The following is a 23,450-nucleotide window of genomic DNA, read 5'->3' as shown; positions in this document are numbered from 1 at the left end:
TTCCTCTCAGATGAGATCTAGACCAACTAGGGAAAGAGATTAAAAGAGAGATAAGTAAATATAGAAAATTCCTATTTAGTTCATCAATTTCTTCCACCAGCCTTAAATTCATTCATTAGCTATTCTAGTTCATTCTACTACATATACTTAGAAAGCATTTCATATGACACTTCAATTTGCAGTACTTCTGCACCTTTGCCATCTCAGCCAAGGATCAGCTTGGCATCTGAGATTGATTTGTGCACATGGGATGACAGGACAGGAGGCACAGGCCACTGTGCCTGTGACATTTCCTTCCCAGAGGCTCTCTTCTTCTTGAGCTTTTTGAACATGTGTACTAGGCACCACCAGGAAAGAACAATGGGAACACACTTTTCACTTTGGTGTACCAGAAGAGCTTTAGTGTTCTGTGGTGTCAATAAAATCTCTACATATTCCTCCAAACCTTGCCAATTCTGTCTAGCAGAGCTTAGAGGCTCTCAGGAATGAAAGCAGGATTCTTCATTACTATGATCAAACAGTCCCTTAAATTATTCCCTTGTTTTTGCATTAATAGTGACATTCTAAAAATGAATTAAATCATTTAAAAACAACTAGTTTTAAAACTTTGCTTTCACTATACATTTTCCACATATAAATGTGTGCAATTAAACTAAATCCTTATACTAGATCCTTAGGCCAGTAGGGAGGGTGCACAGCAAGCTCCCTACCCTGGACTTCAGGAGAACAGACTTTGGCTTCTTCATGGATCTGCTTAGTAGAGTGCCATGGGAAAAAGGCCTGGAGAGGGGAGGGGCCCAGGAGAGCTGGTTAAAGCTGGTTAAGGATTGCCTCCTCCAACCTCAAAAGCAATGCATCCTAACAAAGAGGAAATCAGGCAAAAATGCTGGGAGGTCTATGTGGAGGAGCAAGGGGCTTCCTGAAACAGGAAGTCTACAGAGGGTAGAAGCAAAGGCAGGTAGCCTGGGAGGAATACAGAGAAATTCTCCTTGCAGCCAGGGATCACGTTAGGAGAGCTAAGGCCCTGACAGAATTAAATCTGCCCAGGGACATCGATGGCAACAGGGAAAGCTTCTATAGGTACGTCAGTGATAAAGGAGGACTAGGGAAAACATGGGCCCTCTCCATAAGGAAACTGGAAATCTGGTTATCCAGGATATGGAAAAGGCTGAGGTGCTCTAATTTGCCTTGATTTGCACCAGCAAGTGGCTCCAGCCACAGCATCCCAGTCACAGAAGGGGTTGGCAGAATGACAAACTGCCCATGTAGGAGAAAGTCACATTTGAGAACATTTAAGGCACCTACAGGTGCACGAGTTCTGAAGGAACTGGCAGAGAAAGGGTCTAAGCCACTATCCATCATATCTGAGAAGCTGTGGCAGTCTGGTGGAGCTCCCACTGACCAGAAAAATGGGGAACGAAATCCCATTTTTAAATAAGGGAAAAAGGAATACCCAGGAGACTACAGGCCAGTCCATCTCCTTTTAGTGCCCAGGTGTCCTAGGGTGATGTTATGATGCTTGTAACCCCAGTCATCTGTCATGTTTATGCTGGATATTACATTCTGTGCCTTCAAGACTGGCTCTGAAAAGCGAAGCTTTGTTTTGTTATCAGCCTGCTCACTCCCCCACAGTCTGCTGGACACAGACAGCGCAGTACATCGTGCTGCTTTTGCTCTTGCTCCTGCTTTTGCTTGTTAGTTAGTTTAGCTAGGCAGTTTGGGAAATTCTTCCCAAACCAGGTGGGGGGAGGGGCCATGGGGGTTTGCTTTCTGGGGGACTCCCGAATTTGCCCTAAACCAGGACACCAGTAAAGTAATGGGACAGTGAGACAATGGATCCTTCCTATAATAACAGTGCAGAGTAGCTTATAATCACGGAAACAAGTGAAACTATCTTATTTTAGATAGGACAGTCAGCCGACTTACAGGAAAACCTGCTCCATGGGAGAAAGAGTAAAAACAACATTAATCACCTAAGTTTCTGATGTGATTCTCTGAGTCTGTGATCTGACTGGTGCTAGATCCATCTAAAATGCATTTCCCACCTACGTACCTCTCGTTTGGATTTCTGGGAGGAGCGTTCCAGAATATCGTCACTGGAGAGGTCGGAGTCCTCTGAGAAACTCAGGTGCTGACGGAGCTGTAAATCTGAGGTTGGGAATAAAAATGGGAAGTTAGACAAGTGGTAACAATCCTTTCTGCAAATTCTTCTGAGCTCAGCTGTGGGTTGTCTGATGGAGCACCAAAAATACTCAGTCCTTTTATGTCAGTGTCAGTTGTTTTGCCTGGGAGGGATCAAAGAAGCCCTGCTCCACAAAATGACCAGCATGAGTTTGAGCTGTTCTAAGAGAGTATCACTTTCTTCAAATGCTGTTAGAAATAATGATCATAGTTCTTTTTCTGTGCTGTATCAATGCTCTCAGGAGAGATACAGCACTCGGTTTGACAGCAGCTGGCTCTATTTTGCCTACTTATACAATGCCAGAGAAAGGTAACATGTTTGCTTTTAACCCCATTTATGGGTAACTTCTTTACTGTATCCCAAGTTGCCATTTAAACATCTCTGCCTGCAACTAGTGGGCATGTGAAGATTTACAGGAGGCTACCAACTCCCTCCTTCAGAGATCAGCAGACAGCCACCAGATTACTGAGAAGAGGAATAACAGCATCTCTGCAGTCTTCAGCTTCCATGGAGCCAGGTGGAAAGAAAGAAAAGATCGGCCAAAGAAAAGACGAAGATCAGATTTAAAGTAGGGATGAAATGTCACAAATTCCAACAAATGATGCCTATTTCTCAAATCTAAGACATAAAAAAGATGTACCTTGTACACATTGAGAGTTAAGCTTTTAGTTAGGGTTCTATCTTTTTTCAGTGGATTCTGTCAGTATGCAGAAACACAAATCCAGTCCCTAGCACTCACCCCGCTCTGCCCATCTGACACTGGGGAGCAGCAGCATTCAGCACAGGAGCTGAATGACAAAGCAAACCAAAACTACTTTCAAGGACACCTCGGAAAAGTAGGAAAAGTGCACAGTGCAGAGGCACCTATCTGTTATACCTGCAGCTGTAATCAGTGGAGAAGGTTTATGCTTGCCAGAATCCACAGTGGCATTACTTGAGGGAGTACTTGGGCAAGATTTCTCATCAGCCTTTTTCTTCTTGTCTTTCTTATAGCCAGAGAAAACAGACTTCCATAACGACCTAGGCTTTGTTGCTTCCTCTGTCCCACCACTAGATTTATCAGAAAGTCTGCTATCATTTTTGGATTTCTTCTCCTTTTTGTTCTTACGAGGAGAGAAGAGGGAACTTCTCTTCTTGCTCTTTCCACTGGAGCCTTCTGAAGAGCTGACAGACCCTTCAGGTCCAGCCATGTCAGCAGGAGGAGTGGAGTACTTCTCAGTAGCAGAATTATGTTTTCGTGTGGATCCCTCTGCTAATTTCAAAGCCAAATGCTTTGGAGACTCATAAAACAACTCTTTGGTCTTCAAGGGCATAGAGGATGCCTTTCGTGCCCTTGTGGCCCCAGCAGCAGCAGCAGCAGCAGCAGTCACCTCCGCATCTTTCATCTTACACAAATGTTTAGCCATGGCATCTCGTAGTGCTGGGCTCTTGACAGACTTCTCTCTGGCTCTCATTCTTTCTTCAGCAATCTCCTTGGCCTCCACAGAAATGTCAGGGAACACCCTCTTCTTATGGTGAACCCCTCCTTCCATTGAGGGTGGACCACCATTCTCTTTGACCAAGGGCAAAAGATGTGGTTTCTCTGGCCTTGGCCTACTGGTAGGAGGTGTAAAGAACTTCTCGTGAAGGCTTGAGTCCTCTGTCCTGTCATCATACGTGTCTTCCACATCATCAGCGAACGGAATTTCATCCACGCTCTCCGCGAACGACTTCCGCACGTCGTCTCTCCTGGCCGGGGGGGGCTCCTTGGCAGGAGGGGCCGGCTCCTGGTGTCGGGGAGCAGGAGGTGTTGATGCTGGCGTTGGAGGTGACCTGGCTTCCACCTCGTTCTGCCAGAGTGCCTGGTACCTCTTCCTACGCAGCGTGGCTGGCTCCTCGTTCTGAGGAGGTGGTGGGGGCGGGCTCGATGGAGGAGTTAGCATGGTGGAGTCGGAAGTGTTGAAGCTCTGGCTAGCCATAGTTCTCATGTTAGATGAGCTCTCCTGAAGGCCAAGCCCAGAGCTGCTGGATACATCTCCCCGTACTTCACTGGAAATCTTTAGCTCTTTTTCTGATGGAGACTTTGGAGTGAGCAGAGAAATCTGCTCATTTTCTAACTTGGACAGTCCCTGTCTTCTGGGAGCAGGCTGGGGTTTCACAGGATGGATCCTTTCATCCCCTGAAATATTCCTGCTATTGAAAGTCTTCTGAGGAGTTGTCTCCAGAGCAGACACAGTGAAGTTGCTCTCTGAGCGTTTGTTTCTGTCCACGGGGGTGAGCCCTAAGCTCCGTCGGATTTCAGCACTCTTCATCCAGAACTCTTCCACAAGGCTGCTCCGTTTCAGGGCTTCTTCTGCAGTAGTGGGGCTCCCCAGTTTTTCCACCTCACCGTCCTGGCCCCTAAGAGCCAATTTGGCTAAAGGAGTAGATGTTAAGGCTGGGACAGGTTGGAAACATACTGGAGGCTCCACTGGGGATGGAATGGACGTTTCAGCAGAAGGCAAAGGCTGGGAACAGATAGGCATTTGAGCAGATGCTGGAGATGCTGGTGCTCCTGGCTGAGACTCTGCTAGTGATGGGGGTGCAATGGCTTCTGGTGATGCAACCGGCTGGGACAACACTGGAGATGGTGGCACCAAAGGGCTCTTAACTTTCCTCTCTTTGGGAATTTCATCCTTTGGTCGTTCCTCAAGAATGAAAGGCTCAGGAAAAAAGCGTGGCTCTGGGGATTTTATTGCACGGCACACTTCAGCCAGGGGATCTTCTACATCCTAGAGAAAAATGAAAAAGGGCAATATTAATCTGAGCACATGAGAATACAGTTCCTTTTTTTTTTCCCCTTTTAACAGAGCTAGAAATAAGGAAACCATCCAAGTATCAAAATAATAATTTAATGTCCTAAAGTATGCCTGCTAAACAAAAATTGTGTCTGATAGAATCATTAGATGGCCATCAAAAAAACTTTATTTTAATAGAAAGTGAATGCTGTCAGCAATTGCTGTCAGCAAACCAGACAGCCCACTGTAAAAGTAAACTGGTCTATGCCAAAACTCTCCAAAACAATATTTTAGCAATTCCTTAAAAAAACAAACAAACAAACAAAAACCCCAAAACATTTGGAAGGGAAAATTTGAATTGAACATTTTAAGGGTCATGCACTTCCAGCTCTTACACACTGCAGTACACTTTCAAGTTGTCTCCATGGGCTGACAACATGAATGTACAACACTGACATGCCTCACTTCCTTAAGCTGAACTGTGTTGAGCTCTGGAACAAAGAGGCACTGCTTTGGTTTCTACTGTAATTTTCAATTGCAACTGCACAGAATCTGCTTTTGGCACATCAAAGACAGCCAGAGCAGGCTAAACAGCAAACCCCTTACTCATGGCTCCCTACATTTATCACATATACCTGTTGCTTGCTGCTCACTGAAATTAAAATACTCTGTATAATTCTGCCTGGGGCTTTGTGATAGGAACTTGTGTGGCTGTGATAGAGCCTCTACACTCTGAAGATAGGAAAAAAAGATAGTATACATTGTATTTTAAGGCTAAACGAAGTCAGGTTTCAAGATCAACATAAATATTAGAGACAGGAAAGAAGGAGAGCCCCCTGCTGTCAGTCCTCATTAGTTTATCCAACAAACTGTTTTATTGAACTACAGGTGCTAAGTAGAAAATGTCAAAGACTCCCTTTCTTACCTCTGCTTGTTTTGCTTTGGGACTAGCAGCTGGAGACAGAGGAAGAACAACGTCACTAGAGGGCTGGATAGGGATGGATGGCTTGCATGGATCTAGGGAAAGGAAAAACGTTCCAAAAATACATAAACCATTAAGATTCTATATTTTTTTTAATGTTACACACAGGAAGTAGTGACAAATTTCTTGGCTTTTTGCAAATTTTAGATTGGACATCTGGAACACAACAACAATTTTTACATGTCCAAAATGGTACAAGCTTTTTAATAACAACTTTTACAACAAAAAAAGCAGTTAGAAGGGTTCTCACATTTTACAAAGCTGTAATTAATGGATTCAGAATATTCTTCTCAAAATGTTCAAGCAAGCACAGACCTTGCCACTGAGAGCCGTGAGATGGTTCAAACCCAAGAGACTCTCTTCTCCTAAATCCCATAACTGTATAGACTATCTTAAATGCAATTAACATCATTCAAGCACTAAAGAGAAGGTGATTACCTTCTGTCACACTGCAGGAAGCACCTTCTGCTTCTTCATCCTCAGAGACTTTTAGCTCTGCCCCTTCTCCAGCACTCTGACGTAAGCGAAACTCTGCTTCTGCATCAGATGCGATGTCGTCTGATCAGGGATGGAAAAAACCAAGAGAACTTGGATACAAGTCCATCAGGACACAACACTTTCTAGTCACATGGTGCTAACCACTTTCATAACCTGAACATTTAGATGTTCACTCCTTTTTTTTTTGGTGTGATCATTAGTCATTTAAGCAGTAAATGTAAGCAGTAAATGATTGGACTGTTAGTACAAAGAGTTAAATCAGGAACTGAAGTCCTGCTTTATCAGTTCTCTGAAAAAATTTCCATGTTTTCTGCCGTATGCAGTTAATTTTACAATAGCACGGGAAGCATTCTGACAGTATTATGGACCTTTCACAAATTTAATTCTGTTATTCATTGGGATTAGTATTGAATACAGACACAAGATATGTGGTGAGAGGACATGAGAAATTCATTACATAATCCAGGACACTGAAGTTCTTCTCTTTCTTTTTGTCCCTCACTCCTGGGTCCCTCTCAGATATTTGAAATATACTCCCACACCTCTAAAAATAAGACCAGGTTTAAGTACCCTCATGCAAAGTGTTCATTGCCAATACATTCTGTTCACACAACAGGTTTTAAAGGCTGCACAGTGGTACCCTACCATCGTCCAGCTCTGCACCCGTGTCTCCCTCTTCACCTGCCTGCCCTTCTGTGTCTGCAGGCTCTGTGCCCAGCTCATCCTCCACATCATCCTCCTCACACGGAGCTAGAATATATTCAAATATTGAGGGAAAAAAAAAAAAAGAAAAGAAAACAAACACTACACAGTGAAAAAGTTCTCTACTGAACTGTACAAATAGTTTATACTGGAGATGTGTATCAGTTACTGTCAAAAGAAGAAATCCTGAAATGTGTCACCTGGAGAGACATCTATGGTGAAGTGACACTTCCAGACTCCAGTGAATTAAGGAATGCCTGCCCCTGGGGAGTCTCCAAGGTACCTGCAGTGAAAGCTGCCAGGGCATTTTTGAGCAATAGGCATCGTGAAAAATTAAACAAGAAGGAGACTGGGAGGGCAGCAAATCAGAATAAAGGTTACTGTTCTTCCAGGAAGATTTTGGTTTTTTCTTTACCACAACAGAACAGTTACCACCACTTGATAGCATATTAGGTCAAAACTGGAACCTCACAATTAACCAGGACTGTTTGTCTTGAAATTGAAACTGGCTTTGAGGGTGTGAGTCAAAGACAGAGTCTGGGTATGGGATTGACCATTATTACACTTGGAAACTGTTTAACTCTGTGCAGTCTTTGGTAATAAGGTCTAAGAAAATGCATATACTGTACAAGTGACTAGTGCACAAATTGAGATACTTTAAAGTAATTAAAATTACGTATATAAAACCTTTTTTCTGTTACAGATCATTAATTGAAACACTTTTAAGTAATTCAAATTACATATTCAAAACTTTTTTTTTTTTTTGTATTTACAGACCACAGTTTGATTTGCTAGGTCAAAACAAAGAAGAGATTCTTGAATCTGTAACCCTGAAAACTATGATATCTGATACTACTGCTTTTGACACCATTTAATTACAGAAGGAGAGACAAGACCAAAGTGTGGAGTATAAATCTCATTATTAAATGATACTTTAAAAAAAAACCTGTGCAATGGATGATTTGCTGCCTTTTTTTTTTGTTGTTGTTAAACATTTCCATTAAACATAATTTAAATACTAAAAAAAAGTGAGCACTTCCAGTTCCTGATTCTTTTTATATACTAATGACGATGTGGCTCTTGGAACTATTTACATCACTGCATTGCTAATTAAGACAATCTTGAAAACAAATGAACTCTCCCTAAAACTGAAGTCTTGCAGCCTCTCCTTTAATATGGGTTTTTGCTTATTTCAAAAGACAGCCTTCAGCAGGTGGTTTGTCTTCTTCCTTCTACCTGAGAATTTCCTTTTTTCCATGCTCTGTAGTGAACATGGATTAGTTTATTTTCTGTCACCTACTGTGAAAAGGCAGTTCCACTCATGTAGGATAATATACTGGCCTATTCCTTTACATCAGAGGATTATCAAATCCAGACCCTTACCGATGTCAAGCACAGGAATATCATGTGGCAAAGGCTGGAGTGCCCACAGGAGCATTTATAAATCTACTGAACAAAATCAAACCATGTCCCAGTCTGATCATTGCTTAGGTATGCAATAGCTTATGTTATTTTGGAAATGATAATGTCATGGAATGGCATTATGGTAACAGCAAATGTGAGTAATCTTAATCAAAATTTGCAAAAAACATGACTAATGTTAAGAATATCTGAATCCACTATGTATGTGTGGGTCTTCAGATTCTGAAACCATGAATGGATGTGACACACACGGATTGCATTGGAGAGAGAGGAGAAAATCAGGTTTTAAGTAGGTTGGTACAAAAAACTCAACGGAAGATTACAGATGCATCGATAAGTAACAACTTGGTGCAAGGGTGGATCCCACTCTGAGGGACACAGGAAGCTTGCAGGTGGCTGGTTATGTGATACATATACTGTGCATATACATATATGCAGTTAGGATGAGGAGCAAGAGGCCAAAAGCTGTCACACAGTGACTCAGAAGTTACACACTATGGCAGCCAGAAACCGGGATCAGCACTTGGTTCATATTAGCTGGCAGCTGGGAGCAGCCTGCATCGTGTGCAGACACCTTGTCAACACTGCTGACTTGCCAAAGCAGCAGCAGAAGCAAGGTTTTAAAGGCAAGCTGCTATTCTGATGTGCCAAAGCAACTCAGCTGTAGATCAACTACCTAGCACAGACTGCTCCACTAATTTAGACACCTTCACAGCTTTACACAATGTACTCCCTCATTGTCATCCCAGAATCTTCAGGCTCATCGGTTTGTAACAGAGCTTAGAGGACCACACAAAAAAAAAATCAGCTGAGCTCTATCATCCTTCAGCATTCCTGAGGCTTTCCTGAATAATGTGAACACAAGGTCAAAAGAGATACAGCAACCACCACTATTCTTAAAGATCTTAACTTCAACTTATTCTTCTTTCCTGTTTTCTTCACCGCATAACTACATTCTGCAGTTGCTACAGAGAAGTGCAATTGCTTTAAGCACTCTTGTCTAAGACTGAGCACCAAGACGTTTCCTATTACCATCTGAGTAGCAGTTGCATCTGGACAGTTTTCCTTATCTCCTGTTAATGGGCCCATCAATGTCTTGCCGCATGACTCAGAGATAACACTCTCCAGGAGCCAGTTCTGTTTAACAGGTGATTAAGAACACACCTTGTGACTCAAAATAACATCAGCCCATTGTGAGATGCTCCGCCCAGGGAGAGAAGCTAGGCATTCCCACCTGGATAAATCCAGGGATTTCTAGACAGAAAAGCAGCCTTTCCACAGGTCTCCGAGAAGACACAGCAACCACATCTGCCACTCCAATCTGAACTGCTACCAGCACGCTGGCCAAAGGGGTGTCAGGTTGTATTCTGACTTTGTCAGTGGTCTTCCTTTTGTATCATTGCATGTATTTTTGTCTTCTTTTTTTTTTTCTTTTCCTAATAAATTGTATTTCTGACTTGGAGTCTCTCGCTGGTTTTGCTTTCAAACCAGAACAACTCTCTGTCCCTTAACCTTTCAACTGCAAGAAAGCCCCTGTGTTCCTTTAGTCTAAGGGTCGGGGGAAGAAAACCTGGTCCCATCTTCAGTTTACAAACAACTCGGAGCGCTCAGCTGGGCCCCTCGTGCTTTCTGCACCCAGGCTAAGCTGTCCTTGCCTGCCTGCAGAGGGTTACGATGGGTGTGGAGCTCATGCGAGAAGGGGCTGTCTGAGCAAGGCGCACATGCACGCTCCCCGTCCCCCCTCCACGTCCACTCATGCAGTAGCGACAGGGCCGTAAGTTCCAGGGTTAAAGGACCAGCTCAGCTGCTGAAGGCACGGAGAAGAGAGGGGCAGGGTTATTGTGCATTGGAATACATAGAACATCACCAAACTACCTCCAGGGACCGTCTCCAGCCACGCCTGTACCGCCTCATGGCGTACGGAGGGAAGGTCGGATGCTGAATTTAAAAAAATAAATTGTAAGAAGAAGTCAAAATTAGACCAGCAGTCAGCATCTAAAACAGAAGAGTGACAGAGGGAAATTTTTCAGTGGCAAATACAGGAATAAAACCTATGAAATTTCAATCACCCAATTCCAGGCTTGAGAATCAAATTGAGATAACACACAAATGTCAGGGGCCTAATCTTCCTTTGGGATCTGAAATGTCAGAGGAAATATGTGTGGCACAGTGAGAACACCGCATCTGACCAGGAGGCTGCTGCTACCACGCTCCCCTTGGAACTCTGCAGAGGAGGGAAACAGAGAGAAGGAAGAGCTGAGCAATGAGAGAGGGGTCCCACGTGTCCCAGAACCTGCGCTGCCCAGCAGATGAAGAAGAGCTCCCAAAGCAGAATGAGAGGGACTCCTGGGAGCTGTGACACTGTCCCAGGCTGTCACATCACAACTTCTCACTGCTGCTGCCAATGGGCTCTCCAAACACCTCGGATCACGGAATACAGCTCCTCAGCCAGGAACAATCTGTCTCCTGAACTCAGCTTGAAAACGTACAGCACGTCCACAAGCACACGTTGGCAACAGCCTTTGAAATGCCCAAACTGCTGATAACACCTGCACACACCTCTGCCATATGACAGAGCAGTAGAAGCAGCTAATGATACATCAAGATAGTCCTAGGTTGGCCCAGTTTCAGGGGACAGAAAGGAAATACTGACTCCCTTCCCAAAGAAATTTGGAAAGAGCACAGAATCAATTTTGGAAAGATCACCTGTGGCTGGCAACTGTAATAGTACCCCACAGAAAAGTAAGGATTATAAAATACAAATTAAAATCTGGAAACGGGAGTGACACAGGCCCCCAAGCAGAAGTACAAGTAACCTTAATTGTTGTAAACTTAAGAAACATTGTTAACATTTTTTACTTAGTGCTTTTTAAACATTAGTCATCCACTCTAGCAATACTGAAAGTTACAGAGAGCTGGACACAGCCTATTTCTGTGGCTGCAGTGGGAACAAAATACCCGTCTCTTATTTGTAGGGAGCTGATTTCACACCAGAAAATCCCAGTGCATTCTACAAACTGCAAATATAAGTATAGCCAAACTGATCTGGAATTGTGTGTCAAGCTAGACCATGATTAAAAAAGCCCCTATACCAAACATCTAAAACTGTAATGAAAAGACAATTATCTGGAATAGAAAAGAATCAAGTATCATGAGGTAGAGCTGCAGATTTTTAACCTAATTTCATTTTTCCTGTGAAAGACACCCCTTCTCACAGCAGAAATACTCCCTCTACAATTGTGTCACCGTGGCTGCAGACTGAGAGAAGACCACTGCTCATCAGCTGCATGGTGAGCTTTGATTTAAGCCCACAGATAAAGCACTTATGACATACTTACCTTAAGACACACTGTAACATAGCCTAGAACAAGGTCAGCAGGGACTGCTGGAAGGTGCTCACATGAGATCTAGACTATCAGCATTTTCCCTCTCCAAAGTTTTCCTTTGAGTAACTGACAACTTGCACATTAGAGGTAGGTACACTGTCAAATCTTAAACACAGGGAGTCAAACCCACCAATGATCACATTTGCAAGCCCTTTGACTCCCATCATTCCCTGCTAATACCAGATGCAGTTACATACTTGGAAAAGAAGCAGCAGGGAAACGCGCTCGATACAGAAGCTGACCCTGTTCAATCTTTGCTCTAGCAGCTACACAACACAGCCCCTCAGCTTTCCCTAAAAAGTGTAGTTTTCACTGCCACAAAAAGCACAAGACTACTACTATTGGCATCCCTAGTCTGTTACAGGGGGCTGATTGCCAGCACTACCAAATCGTGTGTGGTGAGGAAAAACGCCATGGAGTCAAAGCAGGCAGACAAACAGGTCAGAAGTCACACAGGCACGGAGCTGAGAAAGCAGCAGTTTTAAACAGACACTGACCTGAAAAGCAAAATGTTTAACCAAGTGTAATTTCAGTGCAATTTGAAAGCAGTTCCTTTCAATCACTGCTGCCCCTGCTGAAGTCACAGGTCTCGAAGGGCGCAGAAGCAACAGAGTTAAACAGCTGCAACTGGGATCCAAGAACTGATGGTGTGGGGCTTGGGGGAGATTACCTCTGGAGGTGGAGGACTTTGAGGCTGAGACCATTTTTTCCTCCTCCTCTTTCTCACGGATGTGTGTCCAGTGCACATCTGCCAGGATCTCCAGAGGATCAACCGGATTTACAATCTGCTGCAGCCTAAGGTTTCCAGCTAGCAGGAGGAGGGCATGGCATAACAGGTTGTAGGCAGGGTGTACGAAGGGCAGGGAGGAAAAGATGGGAGAACAGTGGAAAGGAAAGGTAGTACATCATAGGAAAGGAAATAAGAAAAGAAAATATTATTGGCTAAGGTCAGTTTGCAAGACAGACAGAAAAAGCTCAGCACCGTGTGCGCACGCTTACACCAGTACAGCGCTCCTCACGCCTCCCATCCAAGCTGAGTAACACCATTCCAAGGGCAGAGGGATGCCATTAAAACATCATCAGACATCATGTCTACTGCAAGAAGCTTTGCTGAAATGAAAAGTTCTCTGGGTGTCCGACACCATGTGGTATGGAAATACCAATTTAGCAGAAATTCCCAGCTCCTTCAGCCTATTCGTTATGATTATTGCCAAAGATGTCTTGCTGTTAAAGGTGAGGAATAATCTCCACCTGATTGATGCACCAAGACAACAGGTTTTTCATTTCCTACTATTGGGCTAGGCACTTCTTTCTAGTCTGGGTACACACATTGTGAATTAAATAACATGATGGATCTCAGAGTTTCACATGTGTATGTGCATATGCACACATGGGCACATGCTAATTTTAGCATCTGAAACCACTTTGTTTACTCTTGACTCTTTTGTACTGACTTGTTCAAAGAGAGATTTTTTTTTTTTCTGAAGGATAACAGCATTTTGATTGTGACTTAACAGCTCCCCAGAAGGGAATTCATGTCACACAAATTACTCTATTTAAGAGAAATTACATTACTCCTCAATTACCTGCCTACACAAAGCTCAGCTACTTATGGAATGTCAAAGAGAACAATGGGCACCTTAAGCAATTGATGAGCTTGTTTAACTTCTGCAGAACACCTGCCCTGGGAGCACTTACTCTGAGGTATTAAATTTATAGACCCTGTCTCTACTGCTGTCTGCTCTGGTTCTGTAACTCAGGCTTCATTCATCCATAACAATATAACTGGTTCTGCAGGGGACAGGTGTTCACCTGTACACTGTCTGCAGGAGTGCTCTCCAAAAGCAAACAGCAGCCTGAAAGGAAAATGCCCACTTACTTTAGAAAGTAGGAAGTCAATTTTCACAACAACTGGATTACCAGTGAGTAGGGCAAAGCACTGTTGCAGCAGTCGAGCCTCAAAAGCAGTTAGATTTTCATATGGTGCTCTAATGTTTGAAGGAAACAAGACACATTAGCAGCATTTAGAGCTTGCATTCATTATTTCCTGCTGTCTCATTTTAACAAGTTCCTCTCTCCCAGCCATGTTTTTCGCAGACATGACAAAGTGTTTGGGATTTCTGTTTCAGGAATAACTATGTGTGAGATTTGGCATTAAAACTGCAGAAGAAACAGGCAGAAGGAACCGCAGGAAGGACAGAATCAGCAGATGGTCATTAAAGGGAAACGGGCTCGGAGGCACAAACTCAAATGCAGAGCAGGATTCACAATGCAGCCAAGGATTCCCCAGCTTTATGTCTCTGTTGCCTCACCAGAGTGTTTTTGTATCAATTACACAACCACATGGGCTACCAGAGGTGCTGGCCATCCTGCAGGGACAGGAACCTGGGCTGTTCTCACTCCGTCCCAAAGCACTCGCATGCAGCCCCCAGGATGAGTAGAGTTAGCGTCTGCACCGCCACACAAAGTTCTGTGTTAAAAGGTTTAGGTTTGCCAGCAGTGGCTGAGAAGTACAGAGTCACCCAGCAAGGCTTGGAAAGAGCAGGTCCCACATGATCTGCACGTTTTAAAGTGGATTTCTCTGGGATTTAGACCACTGTAACCTACACACCTTTAGTTTTTTCACAGAGGCCTGAGCCTGTCCTGTCCCTCTCACCTTTTCCAATAAATAATGAGCAGCACAGCCAGACATGAAGGGCTCCTGCTTGGCCTAGAGGCAAACCTAACACTTCTTTAATGTCTGAGTGCTTGAGAATTTTAAACAACACCTGGCACAGCCTTTCCTCAAGGCTGTCTGCTAAGCTTTGCAGGAAGCTGAACATTAATTGCACTTAGATTTGGAATGGTAGCTTGCCTCCATTTCCACTGTAGCAGCAGCACTTTATAAGCTGTGGGCAGGTTCAATGTTTTCACTTTATTGGCTTAATGTTTTCACTTTATTGGAGTAAGGAGCCACCTGCAAACCAACTCTTTAAGAGTCAGGTCTGAAGCACCTGGCAACTGCAACAGAGGGAACTTCTTCAGGTATACCCTTCAGCCACCTTACTAATACTTCTCATTCTCATCACAGAAAAGTTAGATGGCAAAAAAGCTATAATGCTTCTTCCATTTTTTTTTTCTCTCTTGGAAAAAAAAAAAAAAAGCTGGAAGCTAAGCTACTGTTATTACAACCATAAGCTGTAAAATATGCAGTTTAACAACTGCATATGCCCCCTTACATGCAGGAAGGCACTTGGATTTTCCTCTTATATATTCTGGCTCTAATGAATCACATCGAAGGAATAAGGGGTTAACAAGCTATTGGGACCATGTGTTACAAAAATAACAACTATCAAAAATAAACTGCAAGAGAATGCATCATGGAAAATGACACAACCAGTTAGATTTGAATGTCTGATTAATTTTATGACCATTATGTAACTGTTTGAAGAATCTTGAGGGATTGCTGTAGCTTGATTAGTTTCCTTCCAGACTCTCCCCACAAACAGATACACACACAGAGGACAACAAAAAAAGCAACTTTGCTGACACAAGCAGTCTAAAAGCAGTACTTCTGATGTGTCCCATGTGTCTGAGATACTGCACAGGTGCAAGTAGTCTGCATGTATAGAACAAATCTTAATACTTCTTATTACCTGGAAGTCACTGTTCATGCAAACTACAGCAGCAAATTGTCCAGGTTTTCTAGAAATCCTGAGATACTTGGCAGCTTTATCACCTTCCTAAAACCAGTGGCAACGACAGATCTGATTATGGCACTTGAACCAGGAGATGAACAACGGCCACTGAATCAGTTTTGAGAGAGCTGGTAACACAATGAAATAAACCACAGAAACTCTTCATGTGGGACCTGCTCTTTAATAGCTTCCCCTGGAAGTGGAGACAGTGTACGGGTACCTTTACGTGTACCCGAGTCCTCTTCATCTGAGAGACGTTGAAGCCAGAGGCCTTGCTGCAGCTCTCTCTCCCAAGGGTTATACTCCCCCTCTACAGCAGAGGGAAGCACACATCCACATTTAACACCAGCCACGCGTGTACACACACAAGCCATGGAGAGAGGGAAAGAGAGAAAGAGAGAGGACAGGATCAGAGAGAGAGAAACTGCCTGGAAATGCTGCAGCTCCCCGTACTCCTGCTGTATTCCAAGTGCCTGGCAGGAAAACTGCTTGAATGAAACAACATCCGCCCAGGAATGCTCAGCAGACTGAACACACAACATGCATGTTACCATACTCATAAAGAAGTCTTGGTTTCCACACACTTTGCTCATGGACACTCAGCTCCTAGGTTGAGAAAGCAGCCAAGGAGCCTGCTGAGCTCATCAACAACACTGCCACTAGGACTCAAACACTGGGCCTCTGCTGGCAGTAGGCAGCCAAAGACCTTTAGGAAAAAGCTCTTTGGAGCCTACGAGTCTCCTCAAAAAGGAAATGTGAGTATAAAGACAAAGACAAGAGCAGTGAGAAATTTGGCATGGTGGTGGAACACTGGAAACGTGTCTATTCTGAGCACAAACTTTGCATTTTGATGACTGAGACAAACAGAGGGGAAGGAGTCTTTCCCTAAGGTTTTCCACAGAAATCTTTCAAAGCTAAACTGGGAACTACCTGAACTCCTTTATTTCTCAAGGCCATCTTTTAACCTGAGAGAACTACAAGCACCTTCTTGTGAAATGCCCTGCTGACAGTGGCAGGGCACTACCCCTTAGTGAGGCACTCTAAAACTGAAAACACTGCAACCACAATGCTTCCAGTTCCTGCTGTCAGAGAACAAAGGGTACATTCAGATCTAATTCCAAATAATTATAAAAACCAACCATAAGCCAATACAGCAGCACAGGCTGTGAATTGACATGCTGGCATGGTGTATGGGAAGCATATTGTGTGAGTACTAGTACTCTCTACTTTGTCCTGTGGGCAAAGTCCCTCAGTATCCAGAATGAACCACCTCGAGCTTTCCTTGACAATAACTCACTCAAAAATCAGAGCAACTAAGAAGTGAAAGAAGAAGTAAAGTTTTCCAAGGCAAATCTTTCTTATTCTGCATGGCAAATACTCAACTCATTTTTCCCGGCTGGCTGGCAGAAAGAAAGGACAAACCAAGCTAACCTTCACTTGACTCCTCATCTTCTTCCTCTTCGTATTCCTCCTCGTCATCATCATATTTGTACTCAATCTCATGATTTTGCTCAGCCTCAATCTCCTCTTCACTCTTTCCCTTCAGGAGGGCGTGGATACGCACGGCCTCTTTCCATGGCACACCACCCAAGTCTGAAGGGGGTTGCTGCTCATCATCTTCCTCTTCATCTTCCTCCTCCATCTCAGATTCTGAACTACTGTAAGGTTTTAGAAAAATAATATTATATTGCTAATAATAAATAATAACATTAAAGATTATGAAGTCAATGTTTCTTGATCAGTCTTAGATCATTAACAAGTCATTTTAACACACATGAACCTAAAACATAACACTGATTTTCAGCTTTCAGCATTTCATAGGCTTTTTAGAGACAGCATCACCTGCAGGCTGCAGAATGGTCCTTGCCCTGCTTCTTTTAAAGAAGGAGAGGCAGGAGAGAAGTGCCTGTGAAGCCAAGTCCAAATATTTGTGCAGCATTTATTGTTACAGTTCAAGACAATTGAATACAACAGAAAGAAACTATTTTCTTCATATCACATTGCTCTTGATAAATTGGTGTAGGAGTCCTTCACGGTAATAGAATGCAGAAGGCCGTGGCTTTTGATACAGCAGCTACTGCTAAGATACCTAAGATGATTCTGGCACTTGCTCCTGTGAACCAGAGGCGGCTTTGGGAGTAGAAAAAATACAAAACACATCAGGCAAAGGATATAGCATGTGAACTAAGGAGAGATGGAGGAAAAAAACCCCAAAATTCCTCACTTTTCTGCATCACAGACAGAAATATGTATCCAATTAAGTCCACAGTGTACATGGTGGCAAGAAACTGTAGGAAGCAGTGCAAAGATAATTACAGTAATGAGATTATTATTCCCACAGCAAAGTCTAAACCATGCAAAGCAATAAATCATTAGTGCCTTTTACAAGTCACCTCTGTTTAATTCTAACAGTTCCTCAGCATATGCAGCAGGGGCAGGAAATGTAACCATTCATTCAGTGACATTTAATCTAGCTCATTTTTACATGCTGGACTGCCTGGAGGGACTGAGGAGAAAGATGGTTGCATGTGTCACTGGAAAATGAATGAGGACTACAACACACTCACAGATCCTCTCTGCAGGGTCAAAAGGTGCTCCAACTTTGTTTTACTTTAATAGACCATTGTTATAACTGAACCACATTTATTAGAGCAACTGTTGGGTGCTTCCCCTATAAATCTTAAAAGGCCCAATTAATCTGACTGAAGGAGAAAACTGTTTGAGAATAATTAAAGTTTGGGTGAATAATCTGAGAATAGTGTTTCTGCTGTCCCCTTATGTCCATTACCACTGGCTAACAGCCTTTGGCAGATCCTATCCCATACGGACAATGAAAGGGAAAACCAACAAGTTGAAAGCAATGAAGTTTACACTTCATGTAGGTCTATAAAATACAACTTGTACAGTTGCACTATCTTATTTACATAATTTTATTCATCTACTAGTCTGAGAGCCTATTTTTGATAGCAAACCTAATAAGGAAAACCCTTTGTTCATGCTCTGATTGTCACACACATAGTCCATATGTGTGGCTCTTAAATTCTTCTCACTGGTCTGCATAGAAATAACATTATTTTGCTCAAATTACAAGCCACTTTTTCACAGCATAAACTCAACAGTTATTTTTAACGTGCTGCCTGATTTTCACATGTGAAATACTGAATACAAACACTGTTGGCAAGCCATGGGCTTGGTGCATGAAGACCAGAGCATACTCCAAAGGCTTTATGCAGATATTGTCACAGAGATAAGAAGTGATGTTCCCCTTCTCCCTGATTTACTTTCCCACTGTTTGGTATGGAAATAAACCTGACAGGTGCTGCATGCTGGGGGCTTGGTGTGCTGTCAATAAGGTTTAGTGCTGCTCAAATTGTTGCCATGGGTGCTGAACGAGATGAGCTGCTGCTCTTCCACCCGCCGGCTTATCGCATGGAGGAGTGACGACACAAATTCTTCACCACACAGCTCACTTTACCTTCTTTGGCTTTTATTTAGCACTTGGCTTTTGTTTGACCTTTGAATACTGAGAAATGAGAAGCTGAAAGACAGCAGTGAGAGATGGCCTGGTATAGTGAGCATTCCTTTCAGCATGGAAACCCTGTGTCGTAGGAATTAATTCAACAGCTGAAATTTTATTTTTCTATAAAGCAGAAATCAAAGACCAAGGTAGGTTGCTCTATAGAATTTGCATAAGCAGTTGAGTATCTCATTAGAAAAAGGTGTATGTACAGATTTAGTGCTGAGGAGAGGAACTGAAACCTAAACTGTGGCAATGAATCTCTTCTCTTGCCTTGCCATACAAACCTGTACAGCATAAGCTGTCCTACGACACTCCTTTGAAAGGCCACAGGACATGACAGCAAAACTGCAGGTGGCACACTGGGGGTTCCTGCAACTTAAAGGCTATGAATAAAGCATATAAAAGGTTTCCCACACTTCAGACTACTGTGTAGTCTGGGTTTAGTTGCTTAATTGATATTTTTGCTTATTGAAACTTAAGTAAGATTAGCTCTCTTTTGAAAAAATATACTTTGAATGCTGTTTCCCATAAACTTTCTCTGCAGTGTGTGCGTGATGGGAAGCTGTGCACCAAAATGTGAGGTCTCTGCCTGATTTCTATCTGCCACCTAAATGAACCCTGAAGCCCAACCCAACCTTTCTAAGACATGGAGGGAACAAAGAGTTCCCCATCTCCTCCGCCTGCTCCTAACCCTGCAGCGCTGCACCAAGACAGTGAAGATGATTAAATCAGGGCCTTGGTTGGCTTGTTGCAAGAGTCAAAACTGTTTCTTTTCATGCTGGAAAAGTAGTCAGATTTCTCCCTTTTTTTTTTTTTTTTTTTCCTGTCTTTGCAGTCTATCCATGAAGTGGACACAGCTGGACAGAGGATACCCAATAGCTACACCCCTTAAAAAATTCTTCCTCTGCTCTCTCTGATATTTGGCCCACACAGCCTTGTCCATTTTCTGAGTAAACTGCTTGCCATATTTGGATTTGGAATATAAATTCTTCCAGGTCAAACTGACAGGGAATTTGATGTATTTCCTCTTTTCTCCTTATGACAGAATGTGACTTGCCCACACTGCTTCTCACATAGAAAATTATGCAGTGCAGTCTATTACAGACAGAAATACTCATACTGATAACAAGTTATAGGGTTGAATGTAAGACAAAAGGAACTGAATGTAACACCCTATGAGACAAAAATCAAATTTGCTAACCTAATAGTGTTCTCAATCTCCAGAATCTCACAAAACACTTCCTGGAGATGACCATCAGCTTCATGTCAAAATGCCAAAACTTCACTTTTTTTTTAAACTGATTCTCGGCCTTTGTAAGTTTTCTGCCGTTTATTGAGCAGGCCTATTGTGTCCTGATTTATTGAAATCAAGACAAAGAGTAACAACAGTCAATAGCTCCACACTTTTGTTTTAGAGGTAGAAACGCAAAGGAGTAAAAACTCCTGAGATCATCAATGCTTATATTGTCATAGCTGATATAATTCCTAAACCTGAGCAGGTAACTAAAGGAAGGACGAGTTAGGAAAATACAGTTTGCATCTCCCAAAACTAGGCCTAGACTATTCAATTTCTCATACAGACCTCTATCTGCAGGTAATTCATACATAGAATATGATTGTAGGATTTCAGTTTCAGGAAACAAATAACACTTTCTGAGTTTATTTCAAGACTACTGGACAGACTCAGAGATGAAAAGATAAGGGCTGCTATTTCTACAAAGACAAGTAGTATTAAGGGACAAGTTGTGTTAAGAGACCAAGACTCTGCAAAAGTGTTTGACTGTAATATTAATGAACATTCTTCCTCAAGGATTTCCTCTCAGTGATTCTTGCAAAAATTGTTTCCACCAGCTCTAGCTGCATGGATGTGGATCCTGGTGTGCTTGCACAGAATTTTGCATATAAAGAGAAATTCATGAAGGTACAACACATTTTTCAACAGTCACAGCTATTGCTTCCCAATACCACTTCTCAGGCATTGCACCAGCATTCAGTCAGGATTACATGTGTGCCAAGCCTTAATCTTGAAACCAAACATGGTTTTGAATTGTAATGCAAAGCATACAGAAAAGAAGATAACTTTGGAACCCCCTTCCATTTGAATACAAGTTCTGTTTGCTCAAAAGACTCACCTTTGATACAATTGAAAAATGAAATTTAAAAGTCCCTTCCAATTTAGAACTTAATCTCATGGTATTACAGTGTCTTCTGATAGTAGTGAGCTATTTAGAACAGAAAACTACAAGATTAAATGTTTATGTGTTTCAAAAACTTTAGAAAGGGCAACGCGCTAAATGGTTAAAGAAAAAGGAAAGGCAGGCAAAGCCAACTGGGATGGGTGTAGAGAAAGCTGCTGGGCAATGTGTGCTGACCTGCTGGGCACATCCTCTTCTGTCCCTTTGTCCAGCACGCTGCTGAGGTTGTGCTCTGCCAGCGTCTCCTCGGGGACCTCCTCCAGCTCCTCCTCGCGCTGCAGCGACAGCCGGTAGTTCTCCAGCTCGATGCGCTCCGGAGTGCCCCGCAGCCGCTTGGCCAGGCTGGGCTCCTCCAGCCCGTTCACACTGGAACCTGGGGACAAGCCAGGCAATAAACAACAAATGCAACAGTCAGAAATTCACATTTTTTTAAGAGAACTGAGCAATTGGGAGAAAAGGGGCACGAGGCAGAGGGAGGTAAATAAAGCGAGAGAATACCTTACGTCATTATCCTGTTCGCCACTACTGGGAGGCCAGACTGCAAAAGGGAATCTTAGTGGTTTTGGCTAATAGATGCTAAAAAGAATGTTAAATGTCCTAGCTGAGAAAGGAAATAGGGCCATTTTAGCTGCAAAACTGGAGATGCAATGAAGTCTGTGTGGGGAAGGCCTGGGCACAGGCTGGATGCTGGATGTATTAACTGAGACACAGAAGAAATGCTAGGGGGCAACCCTGCTGTGTGTTCAAACTGGCACCAGCCAAGGGAAATCTACAGAGTTAAGGAGCAAGAAAATATTGTTACTACTTAAAGATGAGGGAAGGAATGAAAAATGCCAAATTTTAAAACTTTGAATAGACTTGAATTGCTTTACTTTTCAATCAGAATTTGTAATGAAATTAATCACAGGGACAAATCTCAGAAAGACATTTGCAAGCAAAAATCCCAGAAATCCCCAGAAATTGCAAGGATGTGTGAACGAGACAGTTGTAGAAAAGCATTGAGAAGCTTCATTCATGGTAGCACTCAATGAATTTTATTCTATCCTGCTTTCATCCACTTATTTTTTAAATTGTAATATTTGAGCTTGAATACCATGCCACCATTGACCCATTACCCATATTTCCATGCTTTTGCTTTGCTAAACAAGCCACACCTTCTTCTCACTGAAGATGAGCTCTTCGGTGTACTGATCATCCCCTAGGTCTCTGCACCTGTTTGGAGTATTCTTTCCAGAACCTGGGTGATTAAAAGTGAACGTGGCTTTCCAGATGAGGCCTCATCAGCGTAACACTCAACCCTGCCACAAATCTCTCATCTGATACATGCTGAGAACACACCTGCCTATTTATATGTCACATAATACTGGTGACTTTTATGATGTTTAGATCTTCCTCTTTCTTTGCTTTCAAGTGATAAGCACTTCGTTGGTAGCCAAAATTCTCAACATCTTCTTAGTGCATGACCTGGTACTTTCCACTCTTACATTGCTGAGTTTAATCCTACAGTTGGCAACATTTTGCAGTTCTTAGTGAATGATGTGCCTGTGCCTGTCCTCCTCTGCATTGATGAGGGTTTGAAATGTCGCCTCAGCACTGAATTTCATTAGCAGGTTTTTTCCTTTTTTTTTTTTTTTTTTTTTTGGCTGGTAACCTTAATGACAGTATTACAAAGATCAGACCCCAGATCACTTTTTGAGACACTGCATAGTCTGTAGGTGACATCCAACCCCGTTATTTCCTCCTTTAATAAAATCTCTCATCTCTAATCTAGGCCAACTTTTTAGCTACTCACACTTCATGTACTACTCCCCCATTTTATCCAGTTCCAGTAATTATTTCCATGTGTCAGCATTCCTGTGCTTTACTCAAGCCCAGACTGTTCAAATGCGTTACAATTTCCCTCATGGAGCTATCAGTTGTCAATAAAAGCTGTCAAGCCAGTGCAGCACAGTCCCTGGTGAACCCAAGCCACATTTTATAGCACTTACCTGCATGAGGTCAAAGGATTTCCCTTGCAGAACTAGCAGGTTTTAGTTATTCCTTAAAAGGTGTTACACCTACTCTTTAACTGATATGTACTTGTTCAGATCACTTTTTAAAGTTTTTTATTTGTTTGGTTTTATTTTAGTT

General features: G+C 42.8%; 1 protein-coding gene across 4 annotated transcripts in view; it reads right to left on the bottom strand.

Moving 5' to 3' along the window:
• Positions 1 to 23,450, bottom strand: part of MICAL3 (microtubule associated monooxygenase, calponin and LIM domain containing 3) — a 107,481-nt gene that overhangs the window by 26,362 nt on the left and 57,669 nt on the right. For 2 of the 4 annotated variants that reach the window (XM_053942014.1, XM_053942018.1), the window contains 8 exons: positions 21,498 to 21,693; positions 17,037 to 17,263; positions 12,599 to 12,736; positions 7,064 to 7,168; positions 6,359 to 6,478; positions 5,864 to 5,955; positions 3,060 to 4,932; positions 2,054 to 2,148 (listed from right to left, as the gene is read on the bottom strand). In XM_053942014.1, the coding sequence (XP_053797989.1) occupies positions 2,054 to 2,148; positions 3,060 to 4,932; positions 5,864 to 5,955; positions 6,359 to 6,478; positions 7,064 to 7,168; positions 12,599 to 12,736; positions 17,037 to 17,263; positions 21,498 to 21,693 (2,846 nt within the window). Of the gene's footprint in view, positions 1 to 2,053; positions 2,149 to 3,059; positions 4,933 to 5,863; positions 5,956 to 6,358; positions 6,479 to 7,063; positions 7,169 to 10,417; positions 10,481 to 12,598; positions 12,737 to 17,036; positions 17,264 to 21,497; positions 21,694 to 23,450 lie in introns of those variants that run through there. The other 2 variants (XM_053942017.1, XM_053942016.1) reach the window with 2 other exon arrangements.

This window comes from Vidua chalybeata, chromosome 5 (genome assembly GCF_026979565.1).
Source record: "Vidua chalybeata isolate OUT-0048 chromosome 5, bVidCha1 merged haplotype, whole genome shotgun sequence".
Taxonomy (NCBI): Eukaryota; Metazoa; Chordata; class Aves; order Passeriformes; family Viduidae; genus Vidua; species Vidua chalybeata.
This window is presented reverse-complemented; position numbering and strand designations above follow the sequence as displayed.